This window comes from Musca autumnalis, unplaced genomic scaffold, assembly GCF_047663935.1.
Source record: "Musca autumnalis isolate F117 unplaced genomic scaffold, ASM4766393v1 scaffold_3, whole genome shotgun sequence".
Taxonomy (NCBI): domain Eukaryota; kingdom Metazoa; phylum Arthropoda; class Insecta; order Diptera; family Muscidae; genus Musca; species Musca autumnalis.
The window spans coordinates 151,979,022-151,999,264 of NW_027411866.1; the positions used below are offsets into that span (position 1 = coordinate 151,979,022).

The 20,243-nt window shown below is 36.8% G+C and overlaps 2 protein-coding genes across 2 annotated transcripts in view; both read left to right on the top strand.

Moving 5' to 3' along the window:
* The window catches only part of LOC141397941 (uncharacterized), a 229,001-nt gene that overhangs the window by 150,467 nt on the left and 58,291 nt on the right, over positions 1–20,243 (top strand). The window lies entirely within an intron of this gene.
* LOC141397939 (D-2-hydroxyglutarate dehydrogenase, mitochondrial-like) overlaps positions 1–20,243 on the top strand; it is a 36,080-nt gene that overhangs the window by 1,802 nt on the left and 14,035 nt on the right. The window contains exon 3 of the mRNA XM_073974927.1: positions 14,683–15,228. Within this exon, the coding sequence (XP_073831028.1) occupies positions 14,683–15,228 (546 nt within the window). The remainder of the gene's footprint in view (positions 1–14,682; positions 15,229–20,243) is intronic.

Sequence of the window (20,243 nt, forward strand, 5' to 3'; positions counted from 1 at the left end):
CGTTCAAGAGATATAGTGCATGCCATTTTAATGACATTTTTTTAAATATTGGGTGGAAGTACCAGAAGTTGTGGACCGATATTGTCCATCTTCGAACTGAAATTTAGTTTGAACAAAATATGACCAAAACCCAATTTTGAATCAAATCGGTAGATCAGTTCGAGAGTTATCGTGCTCTCCAGCCACTACATATGGTGCCGTACGGGTTTTTTACAACTTTCGGGCTTTTTTCTCAAGAAGTATGACTTGCCCCTTACCCAACTTGGCCAAAAATCATGTAGCGTTATTTAAAGCTATAGGAATTAATAGGAATTTTATGCTTAATAGGAATTTTATGTTCTAATTCCCGCAGGGAATTGTCATTGTTTTCTCCATATCACGATTTTGAGAATTTCGAAGATCTTAAACTATTTTTTAAGAACATCGGCTATAATATGGATTTTGGGATTTTTTTCGATTTGTAGAAACTCATGCAATTCCGATATAACGAATATCTCGAATAGAATTACAAAGAGGAATTAATGTAATAGAGGTTATAAAAAGTTCGGTTTTTCTTCTTTAAAGTTCATATCCAGTTATCACACTCTAACTTCAGTCCCTTATTTCAAAAGGTTTTTAATTGAACAAATATTCAACATTTCACCATTATTACCATCTTATAAACCGTACGTGTCGATCATCGTACATGTTTGTCGGCGTTTTAAGGACCTAATAATCTTGTCTTTGAGTGAAACAGAATATTAAAGCATTAATTGAGCTGTCAAACTCAAAAAAATCTAGAAAATCTGTCTGGCTTAATTTTGGAATCGCTCCCCAAATTACACTATGGGGAGGTTTCCAATTTGAGATAAAAGAGGTACTAGAGATGTTGTTGGACTTGTATCATACCTTAGCATATCTACTATACAAAAAAATGCTTCAAAATCAGGATAATAAATATATTTTAGGAGGTTTTTCGTGGCCCTTTTGGACGAATGAACTTGCTGACAAAAATATCGAACATTTTCAAATATATATCTTAACGATTGTGGACGTTCCACGTAAATATTTAAGTTTTGCTAATAAATTTGTATTGTATTTAAGTGCGAAAGCGTTGCAGAGGAGGTACCTGAAGAAATGCGCCGACATAGTTCTATTTGCAAGTGATTTATTTTAGGAGTGATTCTTATCGATATATTTATTTCGCGGCGGAAATGCTTCAGAAATCGATTTTCCTGGCCAATTGTTAATTTCTATATGGGATTCATATTGAAACAAAGGAAACCAGAAAATTAGCTGTGGCGTACGCCTAAAGACGACAATTTTCACCATTTTAGAAAATACGTAAATTTTGCAAATTCTGGAGAAAGAAATAATATATCTCTCGGAAACTATAACATGTAGAGTGTACACTAGACTGGTTTTAACTCAAAGGAAAAAAATCGATGTCGGATTTTTTTTTTTTGCGGCACCCCACTAATGTGTTTAGTTTTGTTAGATTTTGAGATTGTCAAAGTTCCAGCACATCCGGAATATGCTAACACGTGTCACTGGGGCCTCTAATTTTCCATAGTCCCGGTCCATACTAGGGTGAATTTCATAAAAAAATTTCATGAAATTAGAAGTTCTTAGATCAAATTCTTCACTACAGCAAGCACATGATTTTACTTTGATATGGAACTCGAAACGCATAATTCCATGAAATCACTCTAGTGCGATGAAAAAACTTTACCAGTTCATTGTTGTTGCAAAAAAAAAACTATATCTACAAAAATTTATGACGATCGGTTAAGGATAACCCGTGCCTCTGACCGATCTTTATTTCCATAGTACTTTATCTATGTGCCCAAAGTCCATTTTTCAGGGGTTTCATATTTTTTTAGAATTTAATACATTTTTAAAAAAATCGTTTTTTACCCACAACAATGAACTGGTAAATTTCTTTCAACGATTGGACGATAATTTTGTCTTGTAGAGCGATTTTCGGAAAATTCCCCTTTGGGCCAAATACAAAGTACTATGGAAATAAAGATCGGTCAGGTCGCCATCGATTTTTTAAAAACCACCCTAATATACACGGTTCACCTTAACTAACTTTCCACCTGGGAAGTTTTTGCGGATTCTGAATCTACAATGTTCATATATGAAAAAAATCGAAAAACAACAAAAATCGCAGGAGGGATTTTCAAATAAATCGTGGTCAAAGTTCACATTTTTAAGTTTATTTTAGGTTTTCAGGATTTTGCTTGGAAACGGCAAGTCATATCGAAATGAGACTAAAGAAAATGTTGTAGAGGATTTTCACAGCTACAGCATATTCTTTAGTTCCATTCCGTCGATTTTTTTTCCCATCTATGAACATTGCCGTTTCAGAATCCCCAAAATCTTCCCAAGTGTAAAGCACCTTCCATTCATTGCGTTCATTGTTTTTTGTTAGGTATGATTGTTCCCTTTAAAAACGTTTTAATAAATTACAGTAGCGTTTACACGTAGTGAGCTATTTTATTTTCCCTCAGGTACTAAATTTTAGTGGAATTCAAATTTTAGTGGAGTAGAACTTTCAGGCTACAATTAGGGTTTTGGGTAGGGAAATCCCGCACCGGGAATTCTCAGGTTTTTGATTACGGGATTTTCTCTGGAAACAAAATCAAAATCGGAAAATATCTTTTTACATTTATCGCAACTAATATTGAATGAATTAAAAAAACTATGCCCGTCACTTTTATACCATAGAATCAGTATTCGATTACATTTTACAGAATCAAAAAATTTGAAAGTGTTTTCAGGGAAAAAGTTAAAAGAGACGCACCAAAAACATGGACTATAACGACGGATTTTTATTCTGTTCCATTTAAGTGTGAAAGAATATTTTCTATTTTAAAGTCCCATTTTTTTACCCTCAGTCATTGGGCTAAAGAGGGTCCGTCTGGCTGGTGCGCACGATAGCTGTCGAACGAAGCCACCGATCAGGTCAAAAATTTGGCATTCGAAATTTTTTTTTAAACTTAGTTTAAGTTCTATGATGAACCACTACTTCCGCTACCTTTCCCGCAAAAGTTCAACAATTATCACTAAAATGGTGCGTAACATAACCGTCGAAGGGAGAAATCTCACACGCTCTTTTAAATGTTTGGCGACATGTTTTATGTGCGGCCCTAGTTAAAACGGTACAATTTTTTCGGGGCAAATCCATACTTCCTATGAAATTAGTTCAAAAATTCAAAATAGAAACGTCAGAAGTATTCAGCCCATTCATGAATATTCTTGCGGAATGCAGTTCTCGCGGAATAGATTTTTCTCGGGAGAACATTCCTCCTATCATGAATAATGTGAGAAAAATAATCATTGAATTTGGCAGCACTGAAGGGTCTTTTTCATACCTTTTGTGCCCTAATTGTTGTGAAAACAAAGAGGAAATGTTAACTGTTTGTGTTTTTAGACAAAAGAAAAAAATTTAATCAAATAAATTAAGCTTTTACACATCAAAGATATTCAGAAGATGTTACTAATTACGAAAAACATCAAATACGATTGGAAAATTCGAAAGAAAAACGAATTTATTAAAAACGAGTGTTTTTAATAAAAAGATGGCAAAATTGACAAAAATATGAATTTTGAAATAAAAATAATTGAAAATATGCGGTGTTTTCAACAATAACGAATCGGTGTTTCGTGTGTGCAAAATTCTGCCATCCCATCGTTGATCGGTACAAAAAGTTGAGAGTGGAGTTTGCAATCTAATGTTATTTTGTAAAATATGTTCAGTTTTTAATAAATTTCCAACCGCGAATTGAAGATTTTAGTATGAAAATCCAACAAAACTGTTTATTTTGCATGTTTTGTACAAAATTTTTGGAAAATACCAACTTTTTTTGTAATCCCCCTTCAGTTTTGCAAGGGAGATTTTTTTTTGGAGGAAAACACATGTTTGAGAGCGTTCATGATACCTACTTTTTCTCAATCGGATTTTTTTCCGTGTGGATTTTTTGTTTTTGATAGGAGAGAAGAGAAAAGAGAGAAATTCCGCACGGCCCGCTTGCAAGATGGACTAGTTCGGCATCGGAAACTCGTCGATTCTCTGGGTTACAGTAACTAGTTCCACTTAAGACCCCTCACAGTGCAATCAACTGTAAACTTTAACATGGGGATGTCATAGGAGGTAACCAATTGACCCTCTATGCATTACCTGTTGGTGGTATTGTACTAGTTCCAAGTTTACAGTCATATACCAGTATGTTTATCATTCCTCTCTTCTGTTGTTGTTCAAAAAAGTGGTGGATTTAATATAAGTGTAAATAGTCGCAACTGGCGCCTCGTCGTTTATTCGGCGATTAAAAGTTGTCAATTGGTTCCCTTCGCATTACTTAGGGGTCAGTTTTGTACTAGTACCACTTAACTCTAGTTTAGGACTATTTAAATTGCGACAATTGGAATTCCTAGCGGGTAGAAGGAAGAAGAGGGCAATTTGCATATTTCCTTCTTATTTCTTTTTTATACCAGAACAATATGAATAATCCCGCTTGCGCGATGGGCTGTTCGGCATCGGAAACTCGTCGATTCTCAGCGTTACAGTAACTAGTTCCACTTCTGACCCCTCACAGTGCAATCAAACTTTAACATGGGAATGTCATAGGAGGTAACCAATTGACACTCTATGCATTACCTGTAGGCGGTATTGTACTAGTTCCAGGTTTACAGTCATATACCAGTTTATTTATAAACAAGTAAAAAAGCATTAAGTTCGGCCGGGCCGAACTTTTCATACCCTCCACCATAAAATATTCTGAACTAAAATGGAATAATTACTTTTCATTCCTGTCCCCAACTTTAAGTGGGTACGTTAAAATGTCAGATAATGTTTATGTACATTTATGCTTCATTCGGGAGGCCCTTTCTTATGGTGCCTAAATCTAACTATGTATGTTGACAATTTTTGGTGGGCTAGAAATTGGGAGGTACTGTTATATAGGGGTTATAATAAAACATGGGCCTATGTTGACAGTTTTTGATGGGAGCCTTTAATGTCAAATAACTCGTAATTCGGTTAAAAATTTAGCTAGAATCTTCAAAATATCGAAAATCGGTACATAACGTGGGAACTTCAAATGTCATTAACAGCTAGTTCGGAGGTATCTGGGCTATACGAAAATATGAACTTTAATGAACCGTTATATGGGGGCTATACCAAAACGTGGACCTATGTCCATAAGTTTTGTCATATAAGTTTATTGACATTTAAGAACTTTAAATGTCAAATTATAGCTACATCGGTCTGAAAATCTAGCTACAAACGTCAAAACACCGCAAATCGGGGGTACCGTTTTATGGGGGCTATACCAAAACGTGGACCTATGTCCACAAGTTTTGTTATATAAGTTTATTGACACTTAAGAACCCTAAGTGTCAAAATATAGCTAAATCGGTCTGAAAATGTAGCTAAAACTGTCAAAATACCGTAAATCGGGGGGTACCGTTATATGGGGGCTATACCGAAACGTGGACCTATGTCCACAACTTTTGTTATATAAGTTTATTAACATTTAAGAACCCTAAATGTCAAATTATAGCTACATCGGTCTGAAAATGTAGCTAAAAACGTCAAAATACCGCAAATCGGAGGGTACCGTTATATGGGGGCTATACCAAAACGTGGACCTATGTCCACAACTTTTGTTATATAAGTTTATTGACACTTAAGAACCCTAAATGTCAAATTATAGCTATATCGGTCTGAAAATGTAGCTAAAAACATCAAAACACCGTAAATCGGGGGGCACCGTTATATGGGGGTTATACCAAAACGGGGGCCTATGTCCACAACTTTTGTTACATAAGTTTATTGACACTTAAGAACCCTAAATGTTAAATTATAGCTACATCGGTCTGAAAATGTAGCTAAAAACGTCAAAATACCGCAAATCGGAGTGTACCGTTATATGGGGGCTATACCAAAACGTGGACCTATGTCCACAACTTTTGTTATATAAGTTTATTGACACTTAGGAACCCTAAATGTCAAATTATAGCTATATCGGTCTGAAAATGTAGCTAAAAACATCAAAACACCGTAAATAGGGGGCACCGTTATATGGGGGCTATACCAAAACGGGGACCTATGTCCACAACTTTTGTTATATAAGTTTATTGACACTTAAGAACCCTAAATGTTAAATTATAGCAACATCGGTCTGAAAATGTAGCTAAAAACGTCAAAATACAGTAAATGGGGGGGGTACCGTTATATGGGGGCTATACCAAAACGTGGACCTATGTCCACAACTTTTGTTATATAAGTTTATTGATACTTAAGAACCCTAAATGTTAAGTTATAGCTAAATCGGTCTGAAAATGTAGCTAAAAACGTCAAAATACTGCAAATCGGGGGGTACCGTTATATGGGGGCTTTACCAAAACGTGGACCTATGTCCACAAGTTTTGTTATATATGTTTATTGACATTTAAGAACCCTAAATGTCAAATTATAGCTACATCGGTCTAAAAATGTAGCTAAAAACGTCAAAATACCGCAAATCGGGGGGTACCGTTATATGGGGGCTATACCAAAACGTGGACCGATATATCCCATCTTCGAACTTGATCTTCCGACGGCTAAAAAAATGGTATTTTCCAATTTTCAGCGAAATCGGTCAACAAATGCGAGCTGTATGTGGCGAACGGACGGACGGACGGACGGACATGCATAAATCGACTCAGAAAGTATATCCCTAGAAGGAACTATGGGTCTATCTCGCTTCCTTTTGTATGTTACATACCAATGCACAAAGACATAATACCCCTTACCACATAGTGGTGTAGGGTATAAAAAGTGGTGGGAAATAGTCACAACTGACGCTTCGTCGTTTAAGTGCAGTACACATTGTCAGTTGTGAATGTCGATATTTCGCAATTATCGATAACTGTCAAACCGTCCAGCAACCACAAAACATTTTGTGGTTGCATGATGAATGACAAAAATGAACGGCCACACTAGCAAGCAACAACAAAACTGTCATTCAAAACTGACAATGTGTACCCAGCTTTACTTGGGGATATTATATGTAGGTGTCAATTGGTTCCCTTCGCATTACTTATGAGTCAATTGTGATCTAGTACCACTTACCTCTAATATAGGACTATTTAAATTGCGACAATTCGAATTGCTAGCGGGTAGAGAGAAGAAGAGGGCGATTTGCATATTTCCTTCGTATTCCTTTATACCAGAACAATATGTACGAAGATATTCAGTCCATCAACACTAGCTTCTGTTATTGGATGCTTCATTTATATTAAAGTTATGAAGAAAATGTAAATGTGAATTATTTATACAACTCGTCGTTTAAGTTAAGCTAATTTAGTCGCAACTGACGCCTCCTCGTTTACTTGGGAATAAAAAGGTGTCAATTGGTTCCCTTCGCATTACTTGGGGGTCAATATTTGTACTAGTACGGATTAGAACTAGTTCTGGACTACCTTAATTGCGACAATTGGAATTTTCGTTGCAAGCGGGGGAAATTTCATTAGTGATTGGGCTGATTGTGTTTGCTTCTTTTCTTTAGGTTCGAGTCTGAGGGTATATCTCTGCCGACACAGCTGACTGATACTCTCTTACTTGTTTCAAGAAATTTTAAGCATAAGAATAAAGCATACGATTTTCAAGATCTATAAAATTTTAATTTCTGATCAATAACTTCATTGTTTGAGCCAAATCACTTTCCATCGAGCGATTTCCTTAGCTTTGAATAATGGAAATTGTCATTGTGGGCAAAATCCGGGTAACATGGTTCGTTTTCCACATTTTTTCGTTTCTTTTTTTTTTTTTTTTTGAAAATATTGTATTTCATATAAGTTACTATTGGAACCGGGAAACCCAAAACCCTACAATAAGCTACAATATGGAACAAGGTTTTATATTCACAAAACTATGCCCGAGAGTGTCCTCTTTCAGCTCATCTACACTATTGTAATGTCCCGTTTAAAATTTTATTTTACTGAAATTACACGAGTAAGTATGTGTGTTTTTTTCCATACCCATACTTACCTGTTCAGTCATACCCTGTTCATTAATACGGTATGTAATTGTTCAGTCCTCGACTGATATGTGTGGATATGACATATAATAATACGATATGGTTGGTCACGGATAAATTGGTCACATTTGTCCCACACTGAACTTCGAGTTCATCCACTACCATTGAGATTCGGTGTGTATCAAAAGCTTTGGATGATGGAGGTCTCAATTTTTCGTAGTTTTATAGATATTTCTAAGGATGTAAAAATCATGAACGAAATGTAATGTGTCTAATTCTTGAAAATAGCTGAAATCTTACCTTACTTTTATGGGAGCTATAGAAATATGAACACTACAGCGACAACATTTTATTTTGTACCCTCGGCATTTATGCTAACGAGGGTACCCAGCAAAATTTGAAGGAAGGGGTTCCATGCGATTACGTGATTTCATGGCATCTTTTGCATTGGTTCAAACGATGTCGTAAAAAATCCGATCTTTTCATTAGCATTTGAATCAATGCAAAGGAAGTCGTGAAAGATTCGATCTTTTCATCAGCATTTGAATCCATTCCATCGATCCAATACAGATGAACTTTGTGTTTTTATTTATACACATTTTTCTAAATATATAAGATTAATTATTTACAATAGGCTTGATGTTGTCGGAGACTCGAAATCGCAACCAACATTGTTAAAACTCTCGTCGTAATGATAATATCATTGCAAAGGGTTGCTGAAAATGACATGCCAAAGCATTGTTGAAAATGACATGTCAAAGCATTGGTGTAAATTACATGCTTTGGGTCCAAATATGAATAGCATCTTTTGGGGTCCACGCTCATATAAAATTCATCGATGAAGATGCTATAAAGATGACATACCATATCACTTGCACCGAAGATTTAATGGCATCTCATACGGGCAAAATGTGCCTCATCGAAATAATGGTTTTAGACCCAGAGTATGTTTGGACGAAATCCGTTTCAGACAATTTGGATTTGATTTAGCCATGTCCGTCCATCTGGCTGGCTGGCTGGAGCGCACGATATCTCTCAAACGGATCATCCGACTCGGTGCAAAATTTGGCTATCGTAATATTTATTTATTGATATTAAATTATAGTGAATATAATTTTATTATGGGAGAAAGTGAAGCATTGGCTGCAGAGGCCATCAAACTTAGTTCGAAGATGAGTTATATCGGTCAACTCCTTCGATACCTCCCCCAAAAATATTTGGAAAATGTTCGGAAAATCTGTGCTCACGATAACTCTTGCAGGGAGTAACCGATTTGGTCCATACTTTGAGTCCAATATGGACTCAGTCGGCCTTCTTCTTCGGGTACCTCCCACACAAAATTTCCTAATAGTTCAGTTTGAGACCAGCTTTTGAATCGCCTTGATTTTTATAGTAACAACTTGTATTCACTGCCCCCGTACGATCATACAATTTTCATCAGGGGCAAGTTCATACTTCCAGAGAAAATAGCAAAAACCCCAAGACACCGTGTGTATTGGTTGGAGCTCAAGACAACTCTTGAACGGATATGCCGTTTCGGTCCAAAATGTGGCCTTCGTAATATTTTGTGCAAACTTAGTTTAAGTTCGAAGATAAGCCATATCGGTCCACTCCTTCAAGTACCTCCCCCCCAAAAGTTCAAAAGTTTTCGGAAAAATTGGTCCATACTTTACACATCCTAATATATCTACCAGATATAGATCAGGTTCGAATATGGACTATATTTGTCCACTCCTTCGGGTACCTCCCACACAAAGTTTCGGATAAGTTCACGTTAAGACCTGCTCTCGAATCACTTTGATTTTTTTAAGCAACTTTCATTCTCTGCCTAAATTACGACGATAAAAGTGTTTTCCGTGGCAGCCAGTAAGTTGTCAAAAAACCCCTATGGCACCATATGTAGTGGCTGGATATGGTGCCATAACTCTCGAACTGATCAACCGATTTGGTCCAAAATTTGGCCTTCGTCATATTTTGTCCAAACTTAGTTTCAGCTCGAAAATGGGCAATACCGGTCCACAACTTCCGGTACTTCCCCAGAATATTTAAAAAATGTCACTAAAATGGTATGCACGATATCTCTTGAAGGAGGCAACCAATTTGGTCCAAACTTTATATCTCCGAATATTTTGTCAACATTTTGTTTAACTTCTAAAATGGCCCATATTGGTCCTCTACTTAGGGTACCTCCTCCAAAAAAGTTCAACATTAGTGTATAAGTGCAGTTTAGGGTCTGTTCGAAGATCTTTAGGAAATATATTGATACTGTTCATTGTGGTCCTGTTTACAGCGATATTATGTTTTCCGTGGACAAGTTCATACTTCCAAAAGTTATACGATGACTTAAAATGATCGAAAAGATACGACTCCTAAAATAGGATTCACTTCCATAATGGTATATCGATCCATTCCCTTAAGTTCCTCCTCCACAACATTTTTGAACCTTAATCCTAATCCACATTTTTGTCGGCAAGTTCAAATGTCCATAAAGAACCAAAAATACATTCGATCTGTCCGTTGTTGAAAGTTTCAATTCACTTAGCCGTCCTGTCCACATAGCCGACTAATACTTTTTTACTTATTTTGTTTGGAACTCCTAACTCCAAATTTTTTTCATTTGATCCAAAAACCTTATAGGTATATGACATATTATGACGATCGGTTAACCCGTGTCACTCGAGCTATCTTTGTTTCCATAGTAATTTGTATGGGACCAATGGCGCATTTTCAGGAAAATTCTCTTAAGGCTGATAAGAATAAAATTTATAAAATGCCATGATTTTAAAAAATTTACCGAAAATTCGGGGTTTTTGTAGAACCTCCATTACTTACTTACTTACTTACTTAGCTGGCCCATTACAGAATATTTGTTCTATAGGCCGAACTAAGAAGAGATCTCCATTCCTCTCTATCCTTTTTAGCGGGTTCATCATCGCTCATTCTTATGATATGGCCTAGCCAACGCAATCACTGAATCTCGATACGTTTAACTATATTGATGTCGTTGTATAGCAGATACAGCTCGTGGTTCATGCGACGTCGATATTCACCGTCAACGCAGATTGGTCCGTAGATCTTTCGAAGAATTTTTCTCTCAAACACACCAAGCACTGCCATGTCTGCTTGCGCAAGTACCCAGGCTTCGGAGCCATACATCAGCACGGGGAGTATCAGTGTTTTGTAGAGCGTTATTTTTGTTTGACGAGATGTGGCTTTGTTTTTAAACTGCTTACTTAAACCAAAGTAGCATCTGTTGGCCAATACAATTCTTCGCCTTAATAAGGCAAAAATAAAAAAAAAATCTTCTTTTTATTTCACAACTGATGTCGTTTGTTGTGTTTACGGAGGTGCCGAGGTATACGAAGTCTTTTACTATCTCAAAATTATAGGAACTAAATTCAACAGTTGGTCCGATCTCAATGGACGCATTGCGCGTCGACACCATCTTCTCACCGTTTACCGCCAGACTCACCTTAGCAGATTCTCCTTCGACCTTTATAAAGGTATCAGTTACTTCTTTTACTGATCGGCCCATGATGTCTATATCATCAGCATAAGCAAGTAACATGTGACTATTGGTGTAGATTGTGCCACTTCTTTTGACGTTTGCCTCTCGTATAACCTTTTCTAGCAGGATGTTGAAGAGGTCACACGAAAGGCTGCCTCATTGTCTGAAACCTCTTTTGGTACCAAACTCTTCGGAGAGGTTCTTTCCTATTTTAACTGAGGACCTCGTGTCAGTTAAAGTCATTTTACAAAGCCGGATGAGCTTTGCGGGGATACGAAATTCAGACATGGCTTGGAATGCCTTGGAACGCAGCGGGCTGTCGAAGGCTACTTTATAATCGACAAAAAGGTGGTAGGTGTCGATCTGCATCTCTTGGGTCTTCTCCAGGATTTGCCGCAGGGTAAATATCTGGTCAATGGTGGACTTGCCAGGTCTAAAGCCGCATTGGTATGGTCCAATTATCTCGTTGACCATAGGCTTTAGTCGTTCGCACAATATCCCTGACACGATCTTGTAGGCAATAGGGAGTAGACTTATGCCCCTATAGTTAGAGCATACAGTCTTATCTCCCTTCTTGTGGACGGGGCACAGGATACTCAGGTTCCAATCGTCGGGTACTCGTTCTTCCTGCCAGATGGTGCTAACTAGCTGATGAATACACCTTATCAGCGTGTCGCCTCCGCTTTTGAACAGCTCGGCTGGTAAGCCATCGGCCCCTGCTGCCTTATTATTCTTCAGCCGATTTATTGCTGTCTTTACCTCATCTTGGCTGGGCGGTATACATTCAATACCATCTTCTGCGATTGGGACTGTGGTATCCTCGTCGTCTTCGCTGCTATTGGATACCAACAGATTTGAAAAATGTTCTTTCCATATCCTGGGTACACTATCTGTATCAGTTACCAAATTACCTTGCTGGTCTCTACAGGAGGATGTGCCTGTACCAAAGCCATCAGTTTGATGCTTGACTCTTTGGTAGAATTTTCGGACTTCATTCTAGCTCCTGTACATCTCGATTTTTTCACACTCCCGCTTTTCCATCTCTCTCTTTTTCCTGCGGAAAAGACGTTTCTCCTCTCTCTCGTGCGCTACGCGTTGCTACGGATTGTAAAGTAGCCCTATATGCCGCATTTTTCTCTTCGGTGGCAGCACGACACTCCTCATCATACCATGGATTCCTTGGTGGAGGTCTCTGGTATCCAAGTATGGATTTTGCGGCTGTTTGCATGGAGTGGGCAATGCTTTGCCATTGCGCTGACATGTTATCGGGATGAGGAGTGCTTTGATTAAGCAATTGGGCTAGTTGAGTGGAATGTGCTGTGGCTATCTGTTGTGATTGCAGCTTACCGATGTCAACTTTCGTGTTGTGTCTGTTCGTACTTTGTTTGCTACGTTTAAGCGGGTGCGTACCTTTGCTGCAACAAGGTAGTGGTCCGAATCAATGTTTGCGCCTCGGAACGATCGTACATCCAACACGCTCGATAAATGTCTTCCATCTATCACAACATGATCAATTTGGTTTCTTGTTTTCTGATCTGGAGACAGCCAGGTGCCCTTATGAATATCGAGATGATTAAATCTGGTACTGTTAACTACCATGTTTTCTGCAGCTGCAAAGTCTATCACCCTCATACCATTGTCAATGCTTCACTGTGCAGACTGAATTTCCCGACTGTTGGGCCAAAGATATTCTCCTTTCCAATTTTGGTATTAAAATGGCCTAGAATGATTTTAATGTCATGGGCAGGGCAACGGTCATATGTTTCTTCTAAGCGCTCGTAAAATATATCTTTAGTCTGTTCGTCCTTTTCTTCAGTGGGAGCATGAGCGCAAATAAAGCTGATGTTGAAGAATTTAGCTTTTATCCGAATTGCAGCAAGTCTTTCATTCACTGGAGTGAAGCTGGATACCAGATGTTTTAGTCTCCGACTAACTACGAATCCACAACCAAATTCATGCTTTACGTCATGGCAGCTATAGTACAGTGCGTCACCTTTAGGTGTTGTTGCGACGCCTTTCCCAATCCATCGTATTTCCTGTATGGCAGTAATATCGGTCTTGTACTTTTCAAGTACGTCTGCCAATGCGAAGACTGCACCTTCTCTATAAAGAGTGCGAACATTCCAGGTGCAGATTCGCAGATCATGGTCCTTAAAACGTTTGCGGGGTTCGTCAACTTTAGAGGGGTTTGTTTTTCTTTTCTTTCATAGTTTTTTCATAGTAGGCTGTGTTTTCTAGGGGAGGGTTACTAACCCGACGCCCAAACCCAAGTTTTTAACGTTCTTATGGGTGAACGCGCGGCACATGTTAGCTCACTACCTTTAACGGGTGTTAAAGGCAGTTCCCCAGGTGACACCACGGGGAGGTCAGTGTCCACTTGGGATGAAAGAGGGACCAAGATAAATCCTGGGCTTTGCCATGTTAAAACAGGTCAGGACCGTTGCTTGGTATCTTCCATCCCCTACGTAGAACATCCATTACATTTCGAAAACATTTTTTTGGCATTTTTTCCTTACATGAAATTATTGGTTGTTGTTATATTTCGTCCTAAAAAGGCGACAAAGTTTTGCCAAAAATCCGACACTTTTATCACAATAATTTTTAAATGTTCATAAATTTATAAAAAAAATCGTTTTCTTGGTTTGAACTCGACAAACTTTAGGAAACAAAGGGTGTATAAACTCTTTAGCCATTAGAATAAATCTCTTCTTAAGGATAAAAAATAAAATTTCCATTGCAATATTAAATAATACTTAATTTAAGATTTAATTATACTTCCTAATAGGTATAACGTCAAATATTTTAAGAATTTCAGGGAATTTTGTGTAGACCATAACGCTATTGCATAACATTATGAAACAAAGAAGAACAAAAAAGCAAAAACAACATATTATCCCTTAAAGGACATACACACATTCTAAGAAAAAAAAATACGAATTAAATGTTCTGCATCCACAATTATTACAGGCCAATTGTATATTCAACCAATAACAAATACCAGTTAACGAATACACAAACACTCATACACAGTGAATAAAGAGAATGTGACACTGCCGGAGGAGGATTAATTTTTTCCTAATCCTGTTGTTAACACTCAAGGAAAAAACGAAAGGGATGATTGACATATTAAACATTTGTGTGTGTGTGTTTCCTTTTCTTTTCTTCCAGGTACGCTACAATGTCAAACGTGGTAATTATTCCGAATTAAACGACAAAGATGTAACCTTTTTTGAGTCAATAATTGGTGCGGCAAATACACTGCGTGATGGTCCTGATAATGCTTTACAAGGATACAATGTCGACTTTTGGCACAGCGTAAGAGGTAACAGTAAATTGCTACTCAAACCCGGCTCAACACAAGAAATTTCGGAAATTCTCAAATATTGCAATCAGAGACGATTGGCCATCTGTCCACAGGGTGGCAATACGGGTGTGGTAGGCGGTGCAGTGCCGGTTTATGATGAAATTATCCTTTCTCTTGGACGTTTAAATAAAATTCTTGGAATCGATGATATTACCGGAATTGTTGCTTGTGAATCGGGTGTTATTTTGGAGAATTTGGATGCAAAAGTTCAGGAAGCTGGTTTTGTGGTACCCTTAGATTTGGGTGCCAAATCAAGTTGTCACATTGGTGGTAATATTTCGACAAATGCTGGCGGTTTGCGTGTCATACGTTATGGAAATTTACATGGTTCGGTGTTGGGTGTTGAAGCGGTAAGTTGTTTGAAAGATTGTCCTTGTTGTGTGTTTTTTCATAGCTTTGATTGATATTAAAAAAAATTACTAAATTACAATTTATTTTCATTCATTACAAATAAACTCATTTTAATCAATAGTTTAAGACGATGTCTTATTGGGCTTGTTAGGTCTGGGTATTTTAAATGAAAATAAAAAAGTTTTATTTCATTTTTTATCCAACCATTTTAATTTTATATTTTTTAAAATTTATATCGTATACATTTTATAAGTTATATTTTATTTATATTTTATACTTTACTAGCTGAACCCGGTGCGCTTTGCTGCCCCGACTACGATAAAATATAATGGAATGCATAATTATATTAACGTTTTTAATATTTTAACGAATAAATATCGGAGATATGGAGGCGTTATATACCTCTACAGGGTTGTTATGGAACTACTATGGTATTTTTGTATGTTTCAGGAGGTAACACTCCTCCGAAAGCCTTTCCGCCTATAAGTATTCCTAATGATTTAGATATGTCATAATTAAACATAAATCTTAAGAAGTCTCTCAAAGATATGATACTTAATAGCTGTAGCCTTGGTCAATTCCTTCCCAACTATAAGTACTTGTGTAAATAATGATGACTTCTACTGACTGCTAAAGTCTTCAAAATTTCATTGAAATTGAACATACGTAAGAAAAACATGAAATCGACCGAAAATATATATGGGTAGCTATATTCCTATATGAACCGCTCTCGATATAATTCGTCAAATTTATTTTTAGACCAAATCCCGTCTCATATTCACATTTTGTGCATAAAATATAGAAAATCAGCCGAAAATATATATGGGAGCTATATTCAAATCTGAACCGATTTCGATATAATTTGTTCCATTTATTTCTGGAACGAATTGCGTCACGCTTTCCAAATTTCAGTGAAATTGGACATACAGGGTGTTTTTTTAAGCCCGATAGAACTTAAAATTGTAAAAAATAACACAAAAAATTAAATTGTAATCTAATTTTTTTTATTCGAAAGATCAATACGTGACATTAACATTTGAAAATGATTTCGGGCATATGGGCACCGCGGCTGTTCTTGACGAAGTGCATTCTTGACGTCCAATTTTTGGCCACTTTTTCGAGCACTGCTGGCCGTATGTCACGAATAACACGAAAAATGCTGGCCTCCAAGGCATCAATTGTTGCTGGTTTATCAGCATAAACCAGTGACTTCACGTAGCCCCACAGGAAATAATCGAGAGGTGTCAAATCGCACGACCTTGGAGGCCAATTGACAGGTCCACTTCTCGAAATCAATTTATCGCCAAATTTTGATTTCAATAAGTCGATGGTTGCGTTCGCCGTATGGCACGTAGCGCCATCCTGTTGAAACCACATCTCCTCCGGATCAATGTCATCCATATTTTCAAACAAAAAATCATTGATCATGGTGCGGTAAGGATCTCCATTGACCGTAACGCGAGCTCCAGCCTCATTTTTGAAGAAATAAGGTCCGATGATGCCACCAGCGTGAAAACCGCACCTTACGGTGCATTTTTCTGGATGTAATGGAGTCTGTAGGGTCTCTTGTGGATTGGTCTCACTCCATATGCGTCAATTTTGCTTATTAACAAACCCGTTAAGCCAAAAATGCGCTTGTTCAGATGGACGATTATGTACGCCATACAAATGACGAAGTCGTCTATAAGTTGCGCGAATCGACGACTGATTTTCAAAGTAAATTTGGATAATTTCGTAGCGTTGTTCAAGCGTGAGTCTACTCATGATGATTTGTCAGAGTATACTGAAACAAATAAAAAAAGTTTCATCAAAATTTAATTTTTTGTGTTACTTTTTACAATTTAAAGTTCTGTCTAGCTTAAAAAAACACCCTATATGTAGTGTGTCCAACTCTGAACCGGTCTCGATATATTTTGGCAATTTTTTTTTTTTTTGAACAAATTCCGTCAGACATCCCAAATTTCAGCGACATTTGACACATATAGCGCGTTTAGAGCATCAAATAAAGAAAATCGGCCGAAAATATATATGGGAGCAATATCCAAATCTGAACCGATTTCGATATAATTTGGCACATTTATGTCTAGACCAAATCCCGTTACGCATTCCAAATTTCACCGAAATTGGACATAAATAGAGAGTTTGGTGCATAAAATACAGGAAATCGGCCCAAAATATATACAGGAGCTATATCCAAATCTGAAACGATTTCGATATAATTTGGCACATTTATTTCTAGACCAAGTTCTGTAACACATTCCAAATTTCAGCGAAATTGGACATATATGGCGTGCTTGGTGCATAAAATACAGGAAATCGGCCGAACATATATATGGGAACTATATTCAAATCTGAACCGATCTCTATATAATTTATCACATTTATTTCTAGAACAAATTCCGTCAGACCCTCCAAATTTCATCGAAATTGAACATATATTGCGTGTTTGGTGCATCAAATGTGCAATATTGGCCGAAAATATATATTGGAGCTATATCCAAATCTGAACCGTTTTCGATATAATTCGGCACATTTATGTCTAGAACAAATTCCGTTACACATTCCAAATTTCAGCGAAAGTGGACATATATACAGGTTTGGTGCATCAAATGCGGAAAATCGGCCGAAAATATATATGGGAGCTATATCCAAATCTGAACCGATTTCGAAATAATTTGGCACATTTATTTCTAGACCAAATTTCAGCGAAATTGGACATATATAGCGTGCTTGGTGCATAAAATACAGGGAATCGGCCGAAAATATATATGGGTGCTATATTCAAATCTGAACCAATCTCTATATAATTTAGCACATTTATTTCTAGAACAAGTTCCGTCAGACCCTCCAAATTTTAGCGAAAATGGACATATATAGCGTGTTTGGTGCATAAAATAAAGAAATCGGCCGAAAATATACATATCGCTCATTTACTCAAAGAGTGGCATAACTCAAAAAATGCGTTTTCTGAGTTGGGAATTTCTATTTTTTCTACGACTTCTACTTTATCTTGTGTCAAATGTTCGTGCTGATATCTCTAAAACTCGACGAGTTACAGCTCCTTTACTACGAGTTTCGCATAATTCAACACAAACGTTTTTTGAATTTATGAAGCACTAAAACACTTCAAATCATGCTTGATCTGGCACAGAAATTTAGCACAGATATATGGCTAGCTTTTTGCAAAATATGGTCCAAGTAGTTATTTTAGTTTTTGTATAATAACCTTTTGTAAGTTGGGAAGTCAAATTTCAATCGCCAACTTAAAACGCGTTTTTCTCGAAAGTCGATTTTTTGAAATGTGTCACTCTTTGAGTAAATGAGCGATATGTGTATGGGAGCTATATCCAAATCTGAACCTATCTCAATATAATTTGGCACATTTTTTTCTAGAACAAATTCCGTGAGAAATTCAAAATTTCAGCGAAATTGGACATATATAGCATGTTTGGTGCATAAAATAAGGAAGTCGGCCGCAAATATACATATGTGTATGGGAGCTATATCCAAATCTGAACCGATTTTGATATAATTTGGCACGTTTATTTCCAGACCAAGTTCCGTCAAGCATTCCAAATTTCATTGAAATTGGACATAAATAGCATGTGTGGTACATAAAATAAGGAAATCGGACGAAAAAATATGTATGTGGGAGCTATATCCAAATCTGAACCGATTTGAATATAATTTGGTCAATTTATTTCTACATCAAATTCCGTCACGCACACAAAATTTGGAGATTGTATTTGTAACAGTTCTAAAGATATTTGCAAATGTAAATTTTTTGGAGGCACCTCTGGTTTTGATGCTATATCTCCAGAAAAGAGCGGAATTTCAAAAAATGATATAGCCTATTTTCATTCCAGGCAATGTTGCAATGTACACTAAAAATTTCGGGAAGATCTTTTCAGCGGTTTTTGCGTCTATAAGGCACAAACAAACAAACGTACAAACAAATTTCTATTTTATATATAGATACTTTATATCTAACTAGAGAACCCGGCGAACTTCGTCTCGCAGTCTGTTAGGTATTGAACTTGATGACTTTTGTTCAGACATATAATACAGTTATTGCTATCACGTTGCAGGGTATCCGAGACCAAGTGCAAATAATTTTTTGCTTTGAACAATTTAGGTTGATTTAGAATCTTTACACTAAGCAATTTTACTTGTGTGAATTGTCAGTCTGTCGGAGAGAAAGGGTATTAAGAGGTAAAGTGTTTCCGTTTTCCTCGACTCTCTCTTGTAAACTTACAATTACCTCTAGGGAAGGTGCCTAATGTAAATTAAGGTTAAGATGCATTTTTTGAGTAAATAATGCATTTCCAGGTGTAAATTAAAAATGTTGAAGCAAAGTTATATCATCACGGGCATGTTCGTTTCACAATCGATGGTTTTCAGAAAGGTTCGGAAGATGGGATCCTTTTTGGTTGAGATAAAATTGTGACAACTTTTAGCGTTTTCAATGCTATAATATAATAATTAACTGAATTTCAACGCGGTATGAGCGATTATTAAATATGAGCGATTATTAAATGCAGGTAATGCCGTGATTCAAGTGCTCAGTTTGGAACTTTTTCAGAAAAGTAAGTCCGATTTGAAGAGATAAGTCCGATCGTTTTGTGGTGACCACATTCATTATTCGTCTAAATTTCTTCCTGACTTTGAGGTGTACAAATTCCCTGTTATATGCGATCTGCCGAATTCTACATGCAATTGGTGATATAAAATCAAACATTATTAAGATTACTATTACGCTGGGTTAAAAGACGATTTAGAATCGTTGACGTTGAACTTGTATTTAATTTTTGCCCAATTATGCGAAGTTATTATTCATCAGATTTTAATTAATGTACTTAATTGAGCCATATGAACTAAATAGTTTTTATTAAAAAAATGGTATCTAGCTAAGAGATGTGTATCACACATCAGTCTCTAAGAGACGATCGTTTTGGTAACTGGTTAGGTTTATCGCATCATAGATGTGGTTAGACAATTTTCTACATTCGGAAAC